We start from the raw sequence: 19231 nt of genomic DNA on the forward strand, positions 1-19231 counted from the left end.
AACAGTTCAGGCAGCATCTGGGGAGGGAGAAAAAAACAGAGTTTGTGTTCAAGTCAAAAACCTTTAATCAAAGGGTTCTGATTAAGTGAGATACCAATTTTCATTATTATTATTGGGCAATTAATACATAAAATCTACATTTATTGTTACATTTTTAAAAATTAGTGAATTTCCCTTTTTGGGTAGAAATGGAATTGATGTTTTTAAAAAATCATCTATGTTGACAATTTTCGGTTCCTTTTTATCGTTTTCCTTTTCTAAATTGACATGTAACCTGATAATGAGAAATAAATTGAGAATCTGGGCTCAGTTTAGAAAGTATTTTGGTTAATTAGTTTTTCTCTTGCTGGTCCCATTATCGATAACGATCTTTTTTCAATCGTCTGTGTTAGATGCAGGCTTTAAGGGATGGTATAGATTAGGTATCAAAAGCTATAAAGATCTTTTTGTTCAAGACAACTTTGCTTCTTTTGAACAATCGTCAGCTAAATTTAATCTTTCTGAGACATTTTTGAGATATTTACAAGTTAGGCATTTTATTCAATCCAAACTTTCTGATTTTCCTCAAATCTCAAATTCTAATACATGTATTCTTGATTTGTTCTTTAACTTATAGTTCATTCACAGTAGATTAGTATCATCTATTTATAATGACATTGGATTTAAGATCAGCCTCAACGGCTGGGATTAAAAATAATTGGGAACGTGATTTGAATATAACATTTTCAGATGAAGATTGGTACTCTGCTCTTAGCTTGATCAACAAATCCTCATTTTGTGCAAGGCATTGATTATTACAATTTAAGGTGGGACATAGAATACATATGTCCAAACTCAAATTATTTCATTTTTATGCTGATGTTGATCCATTATGTGAGAAGTATAACATTTTTGAAGCTTCCTTGATTCATATGTTTTGGGAATGCCCCAATTTAGGAAGATTTTGGGAAAACATTTTCCAAACTTTATCAATGATTTTTAAGATTAAAATAAAACCATGCCCTTTAATTGCCTTGATTTGTTTTTCTCATGAACCAGATATTCCTCTTTCTGCATCCCAGGAGAAAATTTTAGCTTTCATCATGTTGATAACCAGATGAGCAATGTTATTGAAATGGAAAGGTGACTTGTTACCTACTCATACATGAAGAATTCATGATGTAATGTCCTATTTAAGATTGGATAAAATTAGATACAATATTAAAGTTTCAATTTGAAAAAGACGTGGCGCCCATTCATTGAATAAGATCATGATTGGAGGATTTTAAAAGTTTGGATGCTCCTTTGATTCTCTGTCTAGTTTCTGAAGGTCGCTATTTGATCCATTTCTTTACATCCTTTTCTACAAGGTAACCTTGATTAGAAGGAAAGGATAGATTAGATTTAGTTTTAGGATTTTTTTTTCTTTTTATTCTTTATTAGATGAACTTGTTAAATATGGGTTTAAATATGGTTGTTGTTGAATTTACAAAATTTACCCTTTGTTTAGATCAAGGGATTGTCTTTTGTAGTTCTACTTACTTTCTATCCAGAATACTTTTTAAAGAAAAATTGTTAAATAAACAAATATGGATAGATTTTCAATTTACATTTATATTAGTTTGTGATATGTATATGATATGACCTCTTATTTGTTTAATTAGAAGATTTTGTATGTAAGATTTGTATATGTTAAACTCAATAAAAAATATTTTAAAAAGAAAAAGAAGTGAGATGTTAACTCCATCTACAAGCGATGCATAAATTGCTGGAAACTCCCTTCTTCTTGATCTATTATCCTGGGACTGTTCATATACATTGGGAGCTTAAATTGGAGGCTGTGTTTGCTGAATTGCAGCAATGAGTAAATTTAAATTTGGCCCTCTGATGTTTTGAAAAGGCTGAAGATTGTGAAACACACTATATAAATGTAAACCTCTCTTCAATGAGCTGGAGTCCAAATAATTTGATTCTCCACTTGTAGAGCTCATCGAAAGAACCAAAGACTTGTTGATCCAAACCAAGGCTTTTATTAGCAAAAGACAGGAGCTCTTCACAGATGGCCGACCAGTCCGGAATGATCCAACCTGGCTAGGGACACAACCCTTTAAGGCCCAGACAGTAGGCGTGTCTAAGCTCTCAGCCAATCGCTGTAAGCACAGTCATTACACTCTAGATACTGTAACTATATACATTGGTGATAGGTCTGTACTATCACACCATTCACATACCATGAAAAATGATGGTGTATTCCTTTTACCTTGTGGCCTGCTTTGCTTAGAAGATAATGGCTGACCATTTACTTCCCCCTCCCCCCCCCCCCCCCCCCCACACACACAATTACAGGTCTTAGTTTGAGGAGGAACCATGAAGACAATGGCATTGGTATTCTGTGGATCGTAAGGGATAACAAAGTGGTATGTGAGTGGAAATGAAAGGTTGAGAACCACTGCTCTAGGAAAAGACGCACAGACTAGGGAGTAGTTTTGGCAACTGGTCAGCTGACTGACAAACCACTTGCCTTACAACCCCAGAGTCTTCTCCCAGGGGAGAAAATCAGAGAGGGAGGGAGGAAAGTATGTCCACACTTTGTCTTAAATCTGTCCATTTATAGAAACAGAAATGCTGCAAGCTGTCCTCTTTGTCAGAAGAAATTTTGACCAGACTGCCCTGCCTGAATGTGCTTTGTTTGAAACAAAGAGGCTTTTACCATGGACCAGCAATCATCAAATCGGCAATTCTTCTCCTAAATACACTCTCCACGGGAGCTTCCCTGCTGTGCAGTGCCAGCACTGGGATGCTGGCCAGGCAGCATGAACAGCTCTGGTCACACTCCATTAATCTAGCTCAGTGACTTCTCCTCAAGCCAAATTAATTAGTAGAGTGTACTACAGGCCGTCTGAGTGCCTAGTGTGATTAATCCTCTCCCCACAGTCCCATGAATTTGGTGTTCACTCATTCGGGCTTCCATTTCCCCACACATATTAAACCCTCTGTATTGGTCCACCTACTCAACTGCCGTCTTTTTTTTTAAACCAATGCAAGCTGCAGTAGATATCTCAATAACCACTTGCATTTAGTAGCACCATTAAAATAGCAAAATGCAGAGTATAATGAACCAGAGATGTAATATTAGGGCAAAGACTTGTTCATGGAAAGGTGTTGTGAGAAATGCCGTGGGGGAAGATAGAAAGGCAGCAAGTGCACTGCTCACAGCAGCTCTCTTCTCTTCTATCCAACCAATGAAAGTCTGGATTTCAGTCCTTCTGTACTGTGACTTAAATGTTGTACTGCATATGAAATGTCAAACTGGTCTGCTCACAAAACATCCTCTATCATGCATTTTGCTACATGTGGCAATCAACTTGAACTTGGGGTTCAGGCAGGAGACTCAAAAGCTGAGAGGCAAGATAGCTTAAGGCAAGACCACCAGTGAGGAAGGGGAAGGAGAGACAAATTGGAGGGGTGACAATTTCTCACTAGGTTTCCTTATGAGAGCACACCAGGAATATTGTGTAAAGCCTGGATCTTTCACCTAAAGAGGGATATCTTTGCAATGGAGGACATGAATTGAATGTTCACAAATTGATTGCTGGGATGGAGGGATTCTAGAATCTGGAGATTATAGACCGTCTGCTTAATCCCTCCTTGCATGACAATCCCACCATCCCAAGAGTCAATCTAACATTTTCTTCTGCAATCCCTCTTTCTTTAGGTAGGGAAACCAAATCTTTACATTGAGGTTCCACCAGTTCCCCATGTAACTTAAATAAGTTATTTGTATGTTTACATTCAAGTGTTCTTGCCATACCTATTACAATTGTATAAAGTTGTTGGTGAGACCAAACTTGGAGAATTGTTACCCAGCTACATGAAGGATGTCACTGAGATGGAAAGACTGCAGAAATGTTGGCGTGTCTGGAGGGATTGAGTTATAGGAAGAGACTGGACGGGCTGGGACTGAGTGAAGGAAGCTGAGGAATGACCTGACAGAGGTTTATAAAATTATGAGGGGCATGGATAAGGAAGAAGATCGCATTCTTTTTCTTCCCAGGATAGGAGAGTCTAAAACTTAAGGGCATTAGTCTAAGATGAGAGGGGAAGGATTTAAAGAGGATTTAGGCCTCAAGGTTTTCATACACATGCTGGTAGGTATGTGGAATAAGATGCCGGAGGAAATGGCAGAGACAGGAACAATTGCAACATTTAAAATACATTTGGACGGCTACATGGATAGGAAAGATTTAGAGAAATATGGGCTGAGCATTGGCAATGGGACCAACTCAAGCAAACAACTTGGTGAAATGGAAAGGCCTGTTTCTGTGATCATCTATGAGACTCAGTGCCCTCACACCATTTGCCTTCTTCATTGTTTAGCATCCCTGTGTTGTAGCTTTCTGGGGTTTCCTGCAAGCATGAGCTAACTGTTGATGAGCGCTGCAGCACAGAAGAAGTATTCAAGAGCAAGAACACCCAGACCCCTCTGAAGGCTGCCACTTTTCGATCTATCATCTTTGAAAATTACCCTGCCTTTTCTGTTCTTGAGGAATGATGTTAAAACAAACACTGAGAGAAAGGCTTCTGATATTTAGTTGGAGAACACTCGTGTTCATTCTTTGCTGGAAGTTCAACGAGCAGCCCGACCAATGAATGTAGCTACTGAAAGGATATTATTGTTTTTATTAATTAAGTTAAAGCATGCTAAACCTCACTCATGGTTAGGTTTTACACAAGCAGTTTATGTCACATCATATCCTCACCTTCAATCTTTAAGCCCAATCCATAAATTAAGGCAAGATCTGGGTGAAAACTATGGGAGTTATTACGAGGAAGAAAATGGATGAAGCTGACCACCTCCTTCTACCTCATCCCTGCTCAGAAAGAGAAAGAAAAGAACAGGTTAAAATTCATTAAATTAAACAAAATAAACCCCTGTGGTGCTGTGAGACAGTCACAGGATGAGAAGCAAAAAGAGGAAACAACATGAAGCTGTTGTTTTGAGTGAAGAAAACTCTTTATAATTTACCGTAATCTCAGAGACAATTTCATCAGCAAATGTTGGCCTGTTGATAAGATCTTGGCACAAAGCCTGGAGTCAGTGGTAACCACTAGTTTGTTTTTATTTAGTTTCTGTCTCGGTTGCTTAAAAATAGTTACTTATAGGACCTGCTAACCATTAACCATTGGACTGACATGGAGCCCTGTGAACTTATGGAGACATTCTGGCAGGATTGAGCTGGGGTTTTTTTCTGAGACTGAGGAGTGCAGGGGAAGATCACAAATGTATTACACAAAATATTGTACACCATTTCTGTTCAGTTTTACGATTATGTCTCTTGGCTTGGTTTCGCGGACGAAGATTTACGGAGGGGGTAAATGTCCACGTCAGCTGCAGGCTCGCTTGTGGCTGACAAGTCCGAGGCGGGACAGGCGGACACGGTTGCAGCGGTGGCAGGGGAAAATTGGTGGGTTGGGGTTGGGTGTTGGATTTTTCCTCCTTTGCCTTTTGTCAGTGAGGTGGGCTCTGCGGTCTTCTTCAAAGGAGGTTGCTGCCCGCCGAACTGTGAGGTGCCAAGATGCACGGTTGGAGGCGGGATCAGCCCGCTGGCGGTGGTCCTGTCTTCCACTGGTTCCCTGTGCATTCGAAGCTCTGGAGGAGGGATAGGTAGAAAAGATCACCCCACGTTAATATTTTAATTTAGAGAGGCAACACAGCAAGAGGCTCTTCTGACCTGCGAGCCTGTGCTGCCCCAAATGCGCCCAGGTGACTAACCTACTGACACCACTGTCTTTTGGAACATGGGAGGAAACTGGAGCCCTGGATGATGGGGAGAACGTTTAAACTCCTTATGGACAGCACTAGATTCAAACCTGGGCTACTGCGGCTGTAGCAGTGTTGTGGAAACACTATGCTAACCGTGTCACCCAACAACATTCAATCAAGCTAACAAGTCCACCTCCTAGTTTTAATTAATGCCTGCTCTGTTACCCATGACCCTCTCATAGTTCATATCCCCCTCACCCCCATGGGAGATTCAAACCCTTCTCTAGAAACCCATGCACTGGTAGAGGTGCTATCTGTTAGAAAACAGTTAAAGGAGTCTACAGTTGTTTGGAGGAGCCAAAGAGCTCTTCTACCTCATCTATCAGTATCTATCCTTCAATAGCTCAGCATGTGACCTGCTCGTTGTCTCATTAACGTGGGTTGGACATTAATTTCTGACCTTACTGTTGTGATTACACTTCAAAAGGAAAGTCCCAAAGGATTGACCAGTGATATATAAACGTATATTCTTACTTTGAAAGTAAGAAATTGGGGAATAGTCATTTTCCAGAAAGAAAAAGGAATGCTAGAGCCTAAGATTCCATCTCTCAAGTTCAAGTTCAAGTTTATTTATCAAACGATTGCACAAGTACAACCCGACAAATCAGCTTCTCTGGTTCTCGGTGCAAAACATGCAACCAGACATAACACACAAACCTATGATCAATACAAATGCAGAACAAATATATCTTTATAAAATTAGCCCTCTCCAGAAGATGTCAACGCAACCTGGCACCTCTTTGGTTTACCTGCTTTGGAAAGACAATATCCAAGATTTGACAGCAATATGGAGGGTTGGGGGGTTTGTTACAACCCCCTCTCCCTTTGATTGTAAAAAGGGTAAGGGAACAGCATGTCATAACAATTCTTGGCAAGATTGATTCGTGGGTGGGGGAGGAAGATTTCCAAGTATGATTATGCCACAACTATAGTCACAGTTAATGTTTACCTGTTGAATTCAGGACAGTTTGTTCCAAATAATCAGGATTCAAGGAAACTGTGTTCCTGAGCTGTCAGCTGAACCATAAATTAAATTGTCATGCATAATGAGCATCGAGTCAGTGGTATACTCTGCATTCACACACATACAGCAAATACATTTACTTGACACACATGGATGTATATACATACATGCATACACACAAACCTACATGAACACACATACTTACACATATGTCCACATATGCACACATGAATGTGAACACACGTTCGCATGCGTGTACGAGTATGCATATGCAATGCATGCAGGCACACACACAAACAGAGCACACATGTGCATATGCGAACACACATGGGGTGGCCACATGCAGGCATACACATACAAGTACACATGAAGTACACATGCATTTTAGCTTCTGCTTCCATTACTGCTGTGCTAGAGCATGTTTTCATTGGAACCTCTGTTCTGTATGATCCAAAATGCTGAGCCAGATCTATTGTAGGCGGAGTCAAAACTCTCACATACGCACCAAGTAAAAGGTAACAGCTCATACTAAAACTAAATACTCCACGTAGGGAATCTACCAAATAACTTGTACTGTTGTTAGTTCTGCTAAATGCCAAATAACTCTTCATTTTCAAATATGAAATCTGAGGCATCCCAAGGATATGAAAAATCTGATACATATACAAGTATTCCATGCTAAATGCTGGCTATTAACTGGATGGCATTGGAACTTTACCAATGAAAGAACAGCTGAAAAAAATCAAATTCATTTTAGTGTGGCGGCTCACTACAAGGCAGGCGAATCAGCCCCACTTGTAAGCCACGAGGCAGGGCAGCTGGCCAAAATGGCGCCGTCGGTGGTTTCCCTTCCTTCCAGCACGGGGATCAGAAACCCGCGCTGGAGGAATACGTGACGCCCGGGTTATGTCAGCGTCCTACAGCGCGGTTCTCAGCCAGGTCCGGGCTGGGAGTATGTACAGCCCAGCAGCTTGCAATAAACTAGTCTGCTCACTGAGCTCAACCCGTCTGGTTGTATGTGTGTGTTATTGCAGGAGCCGTGTAGCTGCCGCTACAATTGGTGACCCCGTCTGATTCAAATGTCTTTGAACCCATCATGAGCGAGCCTGGGATCAGCGCTATAACTGTGAAACTGTCTGAATTCTGGGTTCAGGAGCTGGAGACCTGGTTCGGCCATGCGGAGGCTTAGTTTCACCTCCGCCACATTTCATCTGACACGACCAAATTCTATTGTGTGGTCGCTGCCCTGGACCAGGCCACCGCCAGACGCGTGCTGCACCTTGTTCAGCACCCACCCGCTGAGGACAAATACGAGACTATCAAGTGAGTGCTTACCGGGTCCCTCGGACTATCCAGACACCAGCGTGCCACTTGGATGCTGCACCTTGACGCCCTGGGGGACAGGTCCCCGATGGAGCTGATGGACGAGATGATCGTGCTCATGGGTGAGCATACCAACTGCCCACTCTTCAAGTGCATCTTCCTCAACCATATGCCTGGGGACATCCGGCTGCTGCTAGTCCAGGAGAGCTTCACCGACCCGAGGAAGGTCGCCCAGAAGGCCCAAGAGCTATGGCTCACACGATTTCCGGAGGGCTCAGTGGTCCAGCAGATCACGAGACACGGGCACGACCATGCAAATCCCACCCCTAGCGCTGCAGTAGAGCATCCAGCCCCTGCAGGGGCTCCCAAGAGCATAACCAAGGCCACAGCATCCGCTCCAGGCTTCTGCTTTTACCTCCAGCCCTGGGGAGCCAAGGCTCAGAAGTGTCGTCAGCCCTGCTCAGTCCAGGGAAACGACCAGGCTGGCCGCTGTTAATGGCTAAGGCAGCTGGCCAACGACACAGCCTCCTCTACCTGTGGGACTCAGTCAGCGGCTGGCGGTTCCTCGTTGACACTGGAGCCCAGATCAGCATCATCCCGGCCACGGCTGTCGAGTCCCGGAACCGACCTCATGGACCTCCGCTCCGAGCGGACAACGCAATGGCAATCCGGACGTAAGGAGACAAGACAGTCCTCTTCCAGATCGGTCAACAGATTTTCGGATGGAGGTTCACCGTCTCGTCCCTCCCAACTGCCATCCTGGGTGCAGACTTCCTCCTCGCACACGGGCTTCTGGTGGACATTCGAGGTAGGCACCTGGTGGATGCCTGTACCTTCCAGGCCATTCGCCTCGACGCCTCCAGCTCAGAGCAACCGCAGATGACCACGATCAGCACGCCCAGAGACGAGTTATAGCGAATCCTGGACGAGTTCCCGACATTCTTCAAACCACAGTTCTCCGCTGCCTCGCCACGCCACGGACTGTTCCACCACATCGCCACCCAAGGCCCACCGGTTCACGCCAAGACAAGCTCCAGGTAGCGAAAGAGAAGTTTTTGAACCTGTTGGAGCTGGGGATCATTCGGTGGTCTGACAGCCCGTAGGCCACGCCACTCCACCTGGTCCGGAAAGCCTCCGGCGGCTGGCGTCCCTGTGGAGACTATTGACAGCTCAATGAGGTAACCATTCCTGACCGTTACCCCATCCCTCACATCCAAGACTTTACAGCCAACCTGCACCGTGCGAGGGTTTTCTCCAAGGTTGACCTGGTGCGTGGATATCACCAGATCCTGGTACACACTGAGAACATACCAAAGATGTCCACCATCATCACACACACACACAACCATTGTTCGAATTCCTGTACATGCCGTTCGGGCTCAAGAACGCTGCTCAGACCTTCCAGCGACTCATAGACTCTGTGGGCAGGGACTTGGATTTCATCTTTATTTATTTGGATGACATCTTCGTCGCCAGCAAGGACTGGGCACAACACAAGGCCCATCTACGTGCCCTTTTCTCCCGGCTGGCCGACTTCGGTCTTACCATCAACCCAGCTAAGTGCCAGTTTGGGAAAGAATCCATGCAGTTCCTGGGCCATACCATTACGGCTGAAGGATCCACGCCCACCGCTGTGAAGTTTGCCGCTATCAGGGAGTTCTCACGCCTGGACAGCCTCAAGGGGCTGCAGGAGTTCACGGGTATGGTCAACTTTTACAACTGCTTCATCCCAGGAGCTGCACGCAACATGCAGCCACTATTCACCCTCATCATGGCCAAACACAAGACACTTACTGGCACTACCTGATGTGTTTGTTCATCAACGCGCCTCACAATCCCCAGCGGTCGCGCATAAACTACTTCCTCACCTCAGATCACACTTGGACTTGTTCTAACCCTCACCACCACCCAGGCATGGCACCTGCCTGTCTCACGTTCCTGGCGAACTGCTTTCCGCGGAGTACGTTTTCATTCGGGGGGGCCCGACCGCAGCACCTCTGCAGCGACTGTACAGGGTTGTACAGCGTTCTGGCTCGACATTGGTGGCAGACGGGAGCTGTTTACCATGGACAAGCTGAAGCCAGCGCACCTCAATCCCACTGAGCCCATGGTCGTTGCCCAGCCCAAGAAGCGAGGCCGCCCGGCAAAAAAGGACATTGGTGCCAATTCGGGGGGGGGCTGTGTGGCAGCTCACCACAAGGCAGGTGAACCGGCCACGCGGCGGGGCAGGCAGTCAAAATGGTGCTGTCGGGGGTTTCCCTTCCTTCCAGCACAGGGCTCAGAAACCCGTGCTGGGGGACCATGTGACGCCCGGATGACGTCAGCGCCCTCCAGCGCGGTTCACACTCAGGTACAGGCTGGGAGTATAAGTGCAGCCCAGCAGCCTGCAATAAACTAGTCTGGTCACTGAGCTCAACATGTCTGGTTGTGTGTGTGTTATTGCAGGAGCAGTGTAGCCGCCGCTACATTAGTTTAGTTCCTATGACATCCCACAATTTCTCCACTCTCCAAGCCACCAATTTTCCTTCTCCTGTTTTTCAACATCGCCATCATATTTTGATTGTCCACTGATTGATCTAGAATTGACCACATTGAGGTGTTGAGGAGCTGGGTCATGGCAAACCTCAGTGGTTCCTGCCTGATTTTGTGTTGCTTAGAAGATCAGCAGGATGATTAATTAGGCAGCATCCATGAGAAACGGGCCTACTTTATTCCCTTAGACATATCTATTTACAAGCTTTATTCATCTGGTTAGTGAAAACTGGAAATTGTCCTGGAAATTGAATTCTTGTTGAGGAAGTGAATGGGCTTGAGCTTGGAAGAATCTAAATGACCGTTCCCTCCACATAATCTTCAAGATTCTAGTTTAGATAAGGGATCAGCTGCCAGGACAGAGATAATGGAGTCTGCAATGCGGTAAACGGATGTGAACAGACAACCAATACAATGGCCTCATTAATTCAAATGACCAAGGATAATTATGTGCCCAGATTAAGCACTAAAATTACTATTGTCATACTCCTTTGGAGGATAGATTGGTGCAATTTCTTTGCATTTTCCCCTTGCTCTGTGATGTTTCCCCTGAAGGCACTCCTAGTCCCTAGCAGCCTGTGATCTCAACACTGAGGCAACTCCACTCTTCTGGATTGACCTTAAATCTCCAGTAATTGACAGGACCTGCTGGTCTTCGGACACGACGACAAGTTTTGAGTCACCCAAACCCAGGACTAGGCAAGTGAATAAATTCAGATCGATCAGGCCACACTCTAAAGCTGTGGTTCTCACCCGTGGGTGTGTTTTCCGCAAGAGTCTTTAAAAATGCTAAATGAAATACCTTAGATTAGATAATAATTCGGGTGGTATGGTTGGCGTAGCGGTTAGCGCAATGTCTTTACAACAGCAGTGATTGGGTCCGGACTAGGGTTCGAGTCCCACCCTGTATGTAAGGAGTTTGCATGTTCTCCCTGTATCTGCATGGGTTTTCTCTGGGGGCTCCAGTTTCATCCCATCTACTGCGCGGCGGGGGCGGGGGGGGGGGGGGTCTGTAGCTTAATGGGGTGTAATTTGGGCGTCATAGACTCGTAGGCTGACTCGTAGGCTGAAATGGCCTGTTACTGTGCTGTATGCCTAAATTAAAATTAAATGTGTTTCTTACAGAGTTGCATTTGCCTTTAAAATATTGCTCAGTCATTGCCACTGGTGAGAAGCCAGTTGGGCCTTGGACCAAAAAAAGTTTGAGAACCACTGGAAAGGCTCCGATTAGTACACATCTCCTCTGAGCCAGGGGACAGTGTACAGGCCAATTGGACCTCTAAAAATCTCTGGGGTAAGTGCACCTGTAAATGTTCTGGCCGTACCTGTCAAAACATTGTAGGACCTTTAATGGAAGCATTCCATTCTGTTTCTTCCAAAGAGCAAGAAAATTTCTAGCATAAACATATAAGACAAACTGCTGTACGAGCATTTCCTTGTGAATTTGTCTCAGGAGTATGTTCTTCATCATCTTTATCAGCGTGAAGGTAGTTGTGGTGGGAAGGGGATTATCCACGTTTTCAGATGGATCTGTGCATGTTGCTATCTTAGATATGAATGGGACCTGTATCTAACACTGAAAAATGTACCCCAGAAGGTAAAAGAAAGGCAAGCATTAATGCTGTTGAATGAAACAGTGGAACAGTACAATAATTTCAAGAGGCCCTCAACTAATGCCTCAAAGCAATTAAGGATATTGGGTGCGCAGCCAGAATGATAAAAATAAAATACTGTGTTATAATGTCATTGATTATCTATAATACTGTATCCAGAATTGGTCCACATATACTAGATGATTTTAAAGGCCTGTATTGCCTTCAGAGGGGAGGCACTAGATTACTTCTTAATTGAAATATCCATAGGGACCAGGAATGGGCTTTTTTGTAATTTTTGACCAATGTGAGGAGCTGACCTTAATACAAAAGGAGAGGTATGGATAGGGTAGATCGTCAGGGTCATTTAGTAAGGGCTTCAAAAAACACGAGGGCATAGTTGTAAGGTGAGATATATAAAATTTAAAGGGGATCTTTGCGGCTTGCTTTTTATTAACCAGAGAGTGAAAGCTTTCTGGAATATGCTGCAGGGGTGGTGGAACCAGATACAATCGTTATATTTAAGGGACAATTAGACAAGCATTTAAACAGGCAAGGCATAGAAGGTAGCTGACCTAAGGCAGGCAAATGGGATTGGTGCAGGTAGTCAGCATCGACACAATGGGACGAACGGCCATTTTCTGTTCTGGGCATCACCTTGACTCTAGGCCTCTAACCTGAGGAAAAGTTTGAGGTCTTCATTATACTGAAAGGAGTAGATTCTGTCAATGGGCTTGTCCGATTACAAGAGGCAGGCAATTGAAGATTTGTGGAAAGGTTATGTGCTGATAAGAGACCATTCAGCCCATTGTAACTGTATTGGTCAATAAAAGGACTACCCAACCTAGTGCCACCTTCCAGCATGGTCTGTAGTCTGACAAGATCACAGCCCTCCAAGCACACAAGCAATGTTTAAATGTGATGATGGTTTCTGCCCCTCCCACCTTTGTTGGACAGTGAGTTCCAGCCCCCCCTTCAACTCCTGGTGAAAGCATAGTGTCCTCTTGTCTGCCTTCTAATCCATTTACCAATTAGATTACATCTTGATCCTTTGATTTTTGTCCCCACTGTTCAGGGGAAAATTAGTCTTTCCCATTTATCCAACACCCCCCCCCCCCCCCCAAACACTTTAATGCATATTAACTGTTGCCCTTCATTCTCCTCTGTTTCTGAGGAAACGACCTCTGAACCTCCAACATTTCCTGTCTTGGCAACATGAAGTCCCACGACTCACTCTCCAGTATAATCACATCTGTTCTGTAATGAGTTGGCCAGAACTGTGCATACAGCTCACACAATGATTTAACTACTATGGCTTGTATCGGCCTACTTTAATGCAAGTGTTGCGTATGCCTTTTTAACCACAATATTTGCATTAGTCTTTATTACAAAAGGACATGAATAAAGCAGTCATGGAGACTTATATAATACCTAAGAAACACTAAATGTGTATGATTTTGGTGAGAATGCATGTGGAATATTATGTACTATTTTGGTCTCCTTCAGGAAGCATGTACTTGCCATGAAGGTTGTACAGAGAAGGTATACTAGATGGTTTCATGGAACACAAATTTGCAGTGTGAGGAGAGATTTAATGATCTGGTCCTGAGTTGCTTGGTGTTTCAAAAAAACAAGAAGTAATCTTATTGATGCAAAGTTCTTCCGTGGCTTGACCGGTTGGGTGCAGAGATAGTTTTCCCTATGGCTGGGTGTCTAGAACCAAGGTTTACGGTCTCAGAATGAGGGGCTGCCATTAAGATTAAAATGAGGAAAGGGTAAGGAATATTTGAAATCCTCCACCCCATACATCTGTGGTGGCTCGTGGATCCATTGAGTTGCATAGCACGGAAACAAGTTCGTCCATGCTGACCAAGGAGCTTATCTAAGCTCATTTCATTTGCCTCCCATTTCTCTCTGAGCCTTTCCTATCCATATACCTGTCTAAATGTTTTCTTAATCTCTACCACTTCCTCTGGCTGCTCATTCCATAAATCCAGACTCTCCACGAAGATCCCTTTTGAACCTTTCTCCTCTTAATTTACCATATTTGCTTGCATGTAAGATGGCTCTGTATAAGACAACCCCCAGAATTTCCACTTAAAATGTAGATTTATAAACTATATTTGCTCAGTTTATAAGGGGCGACTCTCCTCACTCCAAGTCTGAACCAGACAGTTTCATACTGAGATGCTTACTGTTCGTCAATTAATTGGATTTAGCCAACGATTCAAAGGCCCAGCTGATAAAGAACAAAGATGAATTTAGGAGCGAGAAAGGCAATGTAATACCAAACTGCAATAACTAGAACTTGGCTGAGTTCATGGTTGAAGGAGGCCACTCTCAGTCTTCCATGCCCAGTCAGCCCCCATTTCACCCTTATCCACAGTGAAGATGCTGAAAGAGCCCCCACCTGCAGGACGTGGCAACCAAGCCAATGCTAAACCCAGCAAAGGAATGGAGACCAGTTCCTGGGACAGTGGAACAAAAATAATAGAAGGGATTTGGCGAGTATGCGCTTATTATGCAAGCTTGTCCTGTCTGTGCAGGTGGTTTCAGCATCTATGGGACCCACGCATCACAACATCAGAACAACCCTCAGGGCACACTTCCCTGCGAGCTGGCCCAAGAATCCTCTCCAGTGAAAATTAGAGGTCGTTCACCCAATGCCTCCTCTCTTGTCAGCTAAACCGAACACAACCAGTGTTTGGGAGAGTTGGGCCCATCTGTTTACAGATTAAGTTTGCTTGAATTAACTAAAATGGAATTTAAAATTAGCTGCAATTTAAAAAGGCGTCGATACTAACTTTGAAAACCTTGTTTAGATGGATTTAATCCACTTTTTAAATCCAGCAAAGTGATTTTTTTTTTAGAAACCTGAATTAAAATGCTGGGCGTGCCCAGAAACCGTTTCAACTTGGACTGGTTTGCTGGTTTGCTGAAACTTTGCTGTCAAGGTTCGGATTGTATTCTCAGCATATAAAATGACCCTTGGTTTTGAGGTGATATTTTTAACTTTTGCATCATCCCATACACCGACCGCCATATACAATAAATCCCTTTAGTTTTAGACCATCCCCCCTCCCCCATCCTGCGGAAAAGACTGTGATCATCTACCCCACCTATGTCCTTCATAATTTTAAGGTAATCCCTCAGCTTCCTTCACTCCAGGACAAACAATTCCAACCTATCCAGTCTCAGAATCAGAATTTATTGTCATGAATAAGTCATGAAATTTGTTGTTTTGCAGCAACATTCATACAAAACACCTTGCAAATATAAACAAAAATATTGCATGAAAAATCAAAGTAAGACAGTGTCATTGGTTCATTGATTAATCAGGAATCTGATGGTAGCGGGGAAGAAGCTGCCCTTGTGCCGCTGAGTGCTCGACTTTAGGCTCATGTACCTTTTTCCTTAACAGAGTGAAGAGGGCATGGCTGTTTTCTTAAGTCACTGCCTCTTGTAGATATCCTGAATGGAGTGAAGCCTGGTGCCTGCAATATTGTTGGCCGAGTTAACAAACCTGTGAAGTTTTTTCTTATCCTTATCGTTGGCACCTCCATACCAGACGGTGGTGATACAACCATCCAGAATGATCTCCACGGTACACCTGCCGTTTTTGAGAGTCTACAGTTGTACTGAATCTCCTCAAACACCTGACAAAGTATAATCATTGCCGAGCCTTCTTCATGATTGCCTCAACATGGAGGCTTCAGGACAGATGTTGACACCCAGGAATTTGAAGTTCTTGACCATCTTCACTACCGAGCCCTTGATGAGGACTGGTTCATGTTCTCCTGACTTCCCCCTATCTTCTCCTGACTTCCTCCTTGGTTTTGCTAATGAGGAGTGCAAGGTCGTTAATGTGATACCACTTCACGGGCTGATCTATCTCCCTCCTGGACACTTCCTCCTTGCTGTTTGTGATTCTGCCGACATCTGTGGTTTCATCGGCAATTTTGTAGATAGCATTAGAATTGTGCCTGGCCACAAAGTGAGTATAGCAGTGGGCTAAGCCACCATCCGTGAACTGCTCCTGTGCTGATTGTCAGTGAGGAGAAGACGTTTTTTCCAATTCGTACTTCATACAGACTGCAGTCTTCCGATGAGAAAATCAAGGATCCAGTTGCAGAGTGGGGTGCAGAGGCCCAAGGTTTGGAGCTCATTTACCAATATTGAGGGAGTAATGGCATTGAACGTCGAGCTGTAGTCTATGAAGATCAGCCGTATGAATGAGTTGCTGTTTTTGAGGTGAGTGGAGAGCTAGTGATGTTATGTCTGCTGTGGACTGATTGCAACGATAGGCTAATTGCAGTGGGTTCAGTCCTTTGCTTAGGGTACGTGCTAATTCTGGCCATGACCAACCTCTTGAAGCATTTCATCACAGTAGAAGTTAGTGCTACTGGGCGGTAGTCACTGAGGCAGCTTGCACTACTCTTCTTGGGCACCGGGACAATTGATGTCCTTTTGAAGCAGGTGGGAATGTTGAAAATGTTGAAAATATTTGTGAACCCTCCAGCTAGTTGGTTGGCACAGATTTTCAGTACCCTGCCAGGTACGCCGTCAGGGCCTGAAGCCTTGGGAGGGTTCATGCTTCTGAATGATGTTCTGACGTCGGCCTCAGAAATGGATATCACAGGGTCCTCAGCCTTTGCAGGGTCTTTCCTAGGCCCTGTTGGGTTCTCCTTCTCAAACTGGGCATAGAAGGAAATGAAGCATCTATGGTGTTCACCCTTGCTTTGTAGGCTGTAATGGCCTATAATGGCCTTTCCTGATAACTCAGACCGTAAAGGGTCCACGTGGCCCTGGTTACAACCTCTTCTCACTGTTACCTTTGGGTAGAAAGTACAGTTGGCTGAGGTCCTTTTGTATTTATTGTATCTTTTTTCAATCTTGGGATATTATGATCATTTAATTTATGCTATTGAGTTGGCAGTAAGAATTTTGGTGCATCTGTACATAGTACTTTTGTATCTGACAATAAACTCTTATACATACTCATTACATTGTACTTTGAAACATGTTACCATATTAAGGAGGTAAAACACAGGATTCTGTTGATACCGTGGTTAAGTGAAAAAATGCTGGAGAAACTCACCAGATCAAACAGTGCCTTTGGGTAGCAAAGGTGAAGATACATCACCAACGTTTCAGGCTGGAGCCCTTCATCAAGGTGCAGGGGAACATGAGAGATGTCCGAACAAAAGGGGGAAGGGGGGAGAGGGTGTGGTGAGGGTGGGAGATGATAGGTGGGGGTGTGGGGGAAGAGAGGACCGCAGGAAGTGGAGGAGGAGTCTAGGCTGGATGGAGAGAGAAAGGAAGTAGGAACTGGAATAACTAGTCGGGGGTGGGGGGGGGGAAGGGGGAAAAGGCAAGCTGGTTAGTGGAATGCAGTGAACTCAATGTTCATGCCCTGGGGTTGGAGAGTGCCCATATGAAAAGTGAGGTGTTGTTCCTCCAATCTGCAGATGGTCAGGGTGGGATGGTGTGAAAGGCCATGGACAGACAGGTAAGCTTGAGAGTGTGACTCAGAATTGAAATGGTTGGCTACGGGGAGGTCACTTTGTTGCAGACAGAGGGGAGGTGCTGGCCTGAGGATGTAGCTTCACGTTTGATGGTTTTACTTTAATTGAATCACAAGCATGATGCTTCAGAATGTGTGATGCCTTCTCCCATCTTTTTGGAGTGAGGAAGAAGGCAAGCAGGCAATCTTCTTCCAAGTCTTCAAAGGGATGAGAAGAATAGGTGAGATTAAACAAAACCTCCTTGCATGTCACTGTATCATGAACAATATTCTTCTGCTCACCCATCATCCCTGGCTGTGATCATTGTGGTGCATGATAGCTTGCAGCCTTGTTGAAATTTCTCTTGCTGCTCTAACCATGTCCTTGCCCCAATAACTCTACAAACTCCTCAAGCTCAAGGCCCTTGGAGACACTTCCTGACTTGGCCTCAGTTGCTTTCAGTAACCCTTTTCACACTGGGTAACTAGTAGATTGGCTGTTCAGTGAACTGGTTAAGGAAGCTGTTTTTGCCTTTCACACTGGACCACTGTTAATGAGTCCTTTCACACTCACCACCAAGCATCCCCGGGGATAGAGGATTCTATCCTCCACCGGTGACATCATGACATATCGAGTGATGGTGGATCTGCCCTAAATCCTGATTAATGCATTATGATCTTATATTTGAACAAAATTAATCTTGCCTAATTATAACATAATTAAGCTTTCTGTACAACACAGTATGTATGAGCCCTTCAGCCCCTGTTGAGCTGACATATATAAACTTTTATAAATTTATAAAAGACCCTGGGAAAGTATAGCTGCACAATTTATAAACACTGTGGGAAAATTGTAGGGGCAAAAGTGCACAATTTATGAAGCCCATGAGAAAGAACAATGGCAGACCTACTCTCCCAGAGTTCCATGCAGAAGGGAAGGGCTGTCTGCACAGGGCACTCATGGAGGGGGTTTCTCTGCCGCACAGAATTCTGGGATGGCAGTTCCTCCGTCTCTCTCCCCTGTTGCGACTTCCCCACAGTCCTTTAGAAATTTATAAAGATGTATATAGTTCGGGAAAGTTTATACTTTCTTTTTAATCTTTTGCTTCCTCCACATTCATGCACTGATGCAAAAATGTCATCACTACTTTATCCCTTTCACACTGGGATAATCGGTATCCACACGTCATCAGACGCCCCGGCATCTGAACACGCCTGCATGCCAATTAAAGTGTTTTCACACTGGACCCTTAATCGGTAGATTGGCCGTCAATTACTGGGACAAAGTGCCAGTTTAAAAGGGGCAGTGGAGGCTTCATCAAGGTCATAACCACAGGAATCTCCTCCTTTTACGTCTGTTATGTTTCATCCTCTGCTGTTTTGAAATGCCACAGGCTTAATACCTTATTTTCCGGGAGCAGTTCAGATGCCATGACTCCCCAACTGCGGGAGAATACTAACCAACCAAGAGGTGGAGGAGTAGGAGCACAGCCAGATCTCCTCACAGTGACAGG

The 19231-nt window shown here is 44.4% G+C and overlaps 1 protein-coding gene across 1 annotated transcript in view; it reads right to left on the bottom strand.

Annotated features, from left to right (window-relative positions):
• Window positions 1–5200: 5200 nt before the first annotated feature.
• Window positions 5201–19231, bottom strand: part of LOC138753754 (bcl-2-modifying factor-like) — a 149640-nt gene continuing 135609 nt past the window's right edge. The window contains exon 4 of the mRNA XM_069917124.1: window positions 5201–5629. Coding sequence (XP_069773225.1) covers window positions 5576–5629 — 54 coding nt within the window. The 3' untranslated portion in view covers window positions 5201–5575. The remainder of the gene's footprint in view (window positions 5630–19231) is intronic.

Source organism: Narcine bancroftii, chromosome 2 (assembly GCF_036971445.1).
Source record: "Narcine bancroftii isolate sNarBan1 chromosome 2, sNarBan1.hap1, whole genome shotgun sequence".
Taxonomy (NCBI): Eukaryota; Metazoa; Chordata; class Chondrichthyes; order Torpediniformes; family Narcinidae; genus Narcine; species Narcine bancroftii.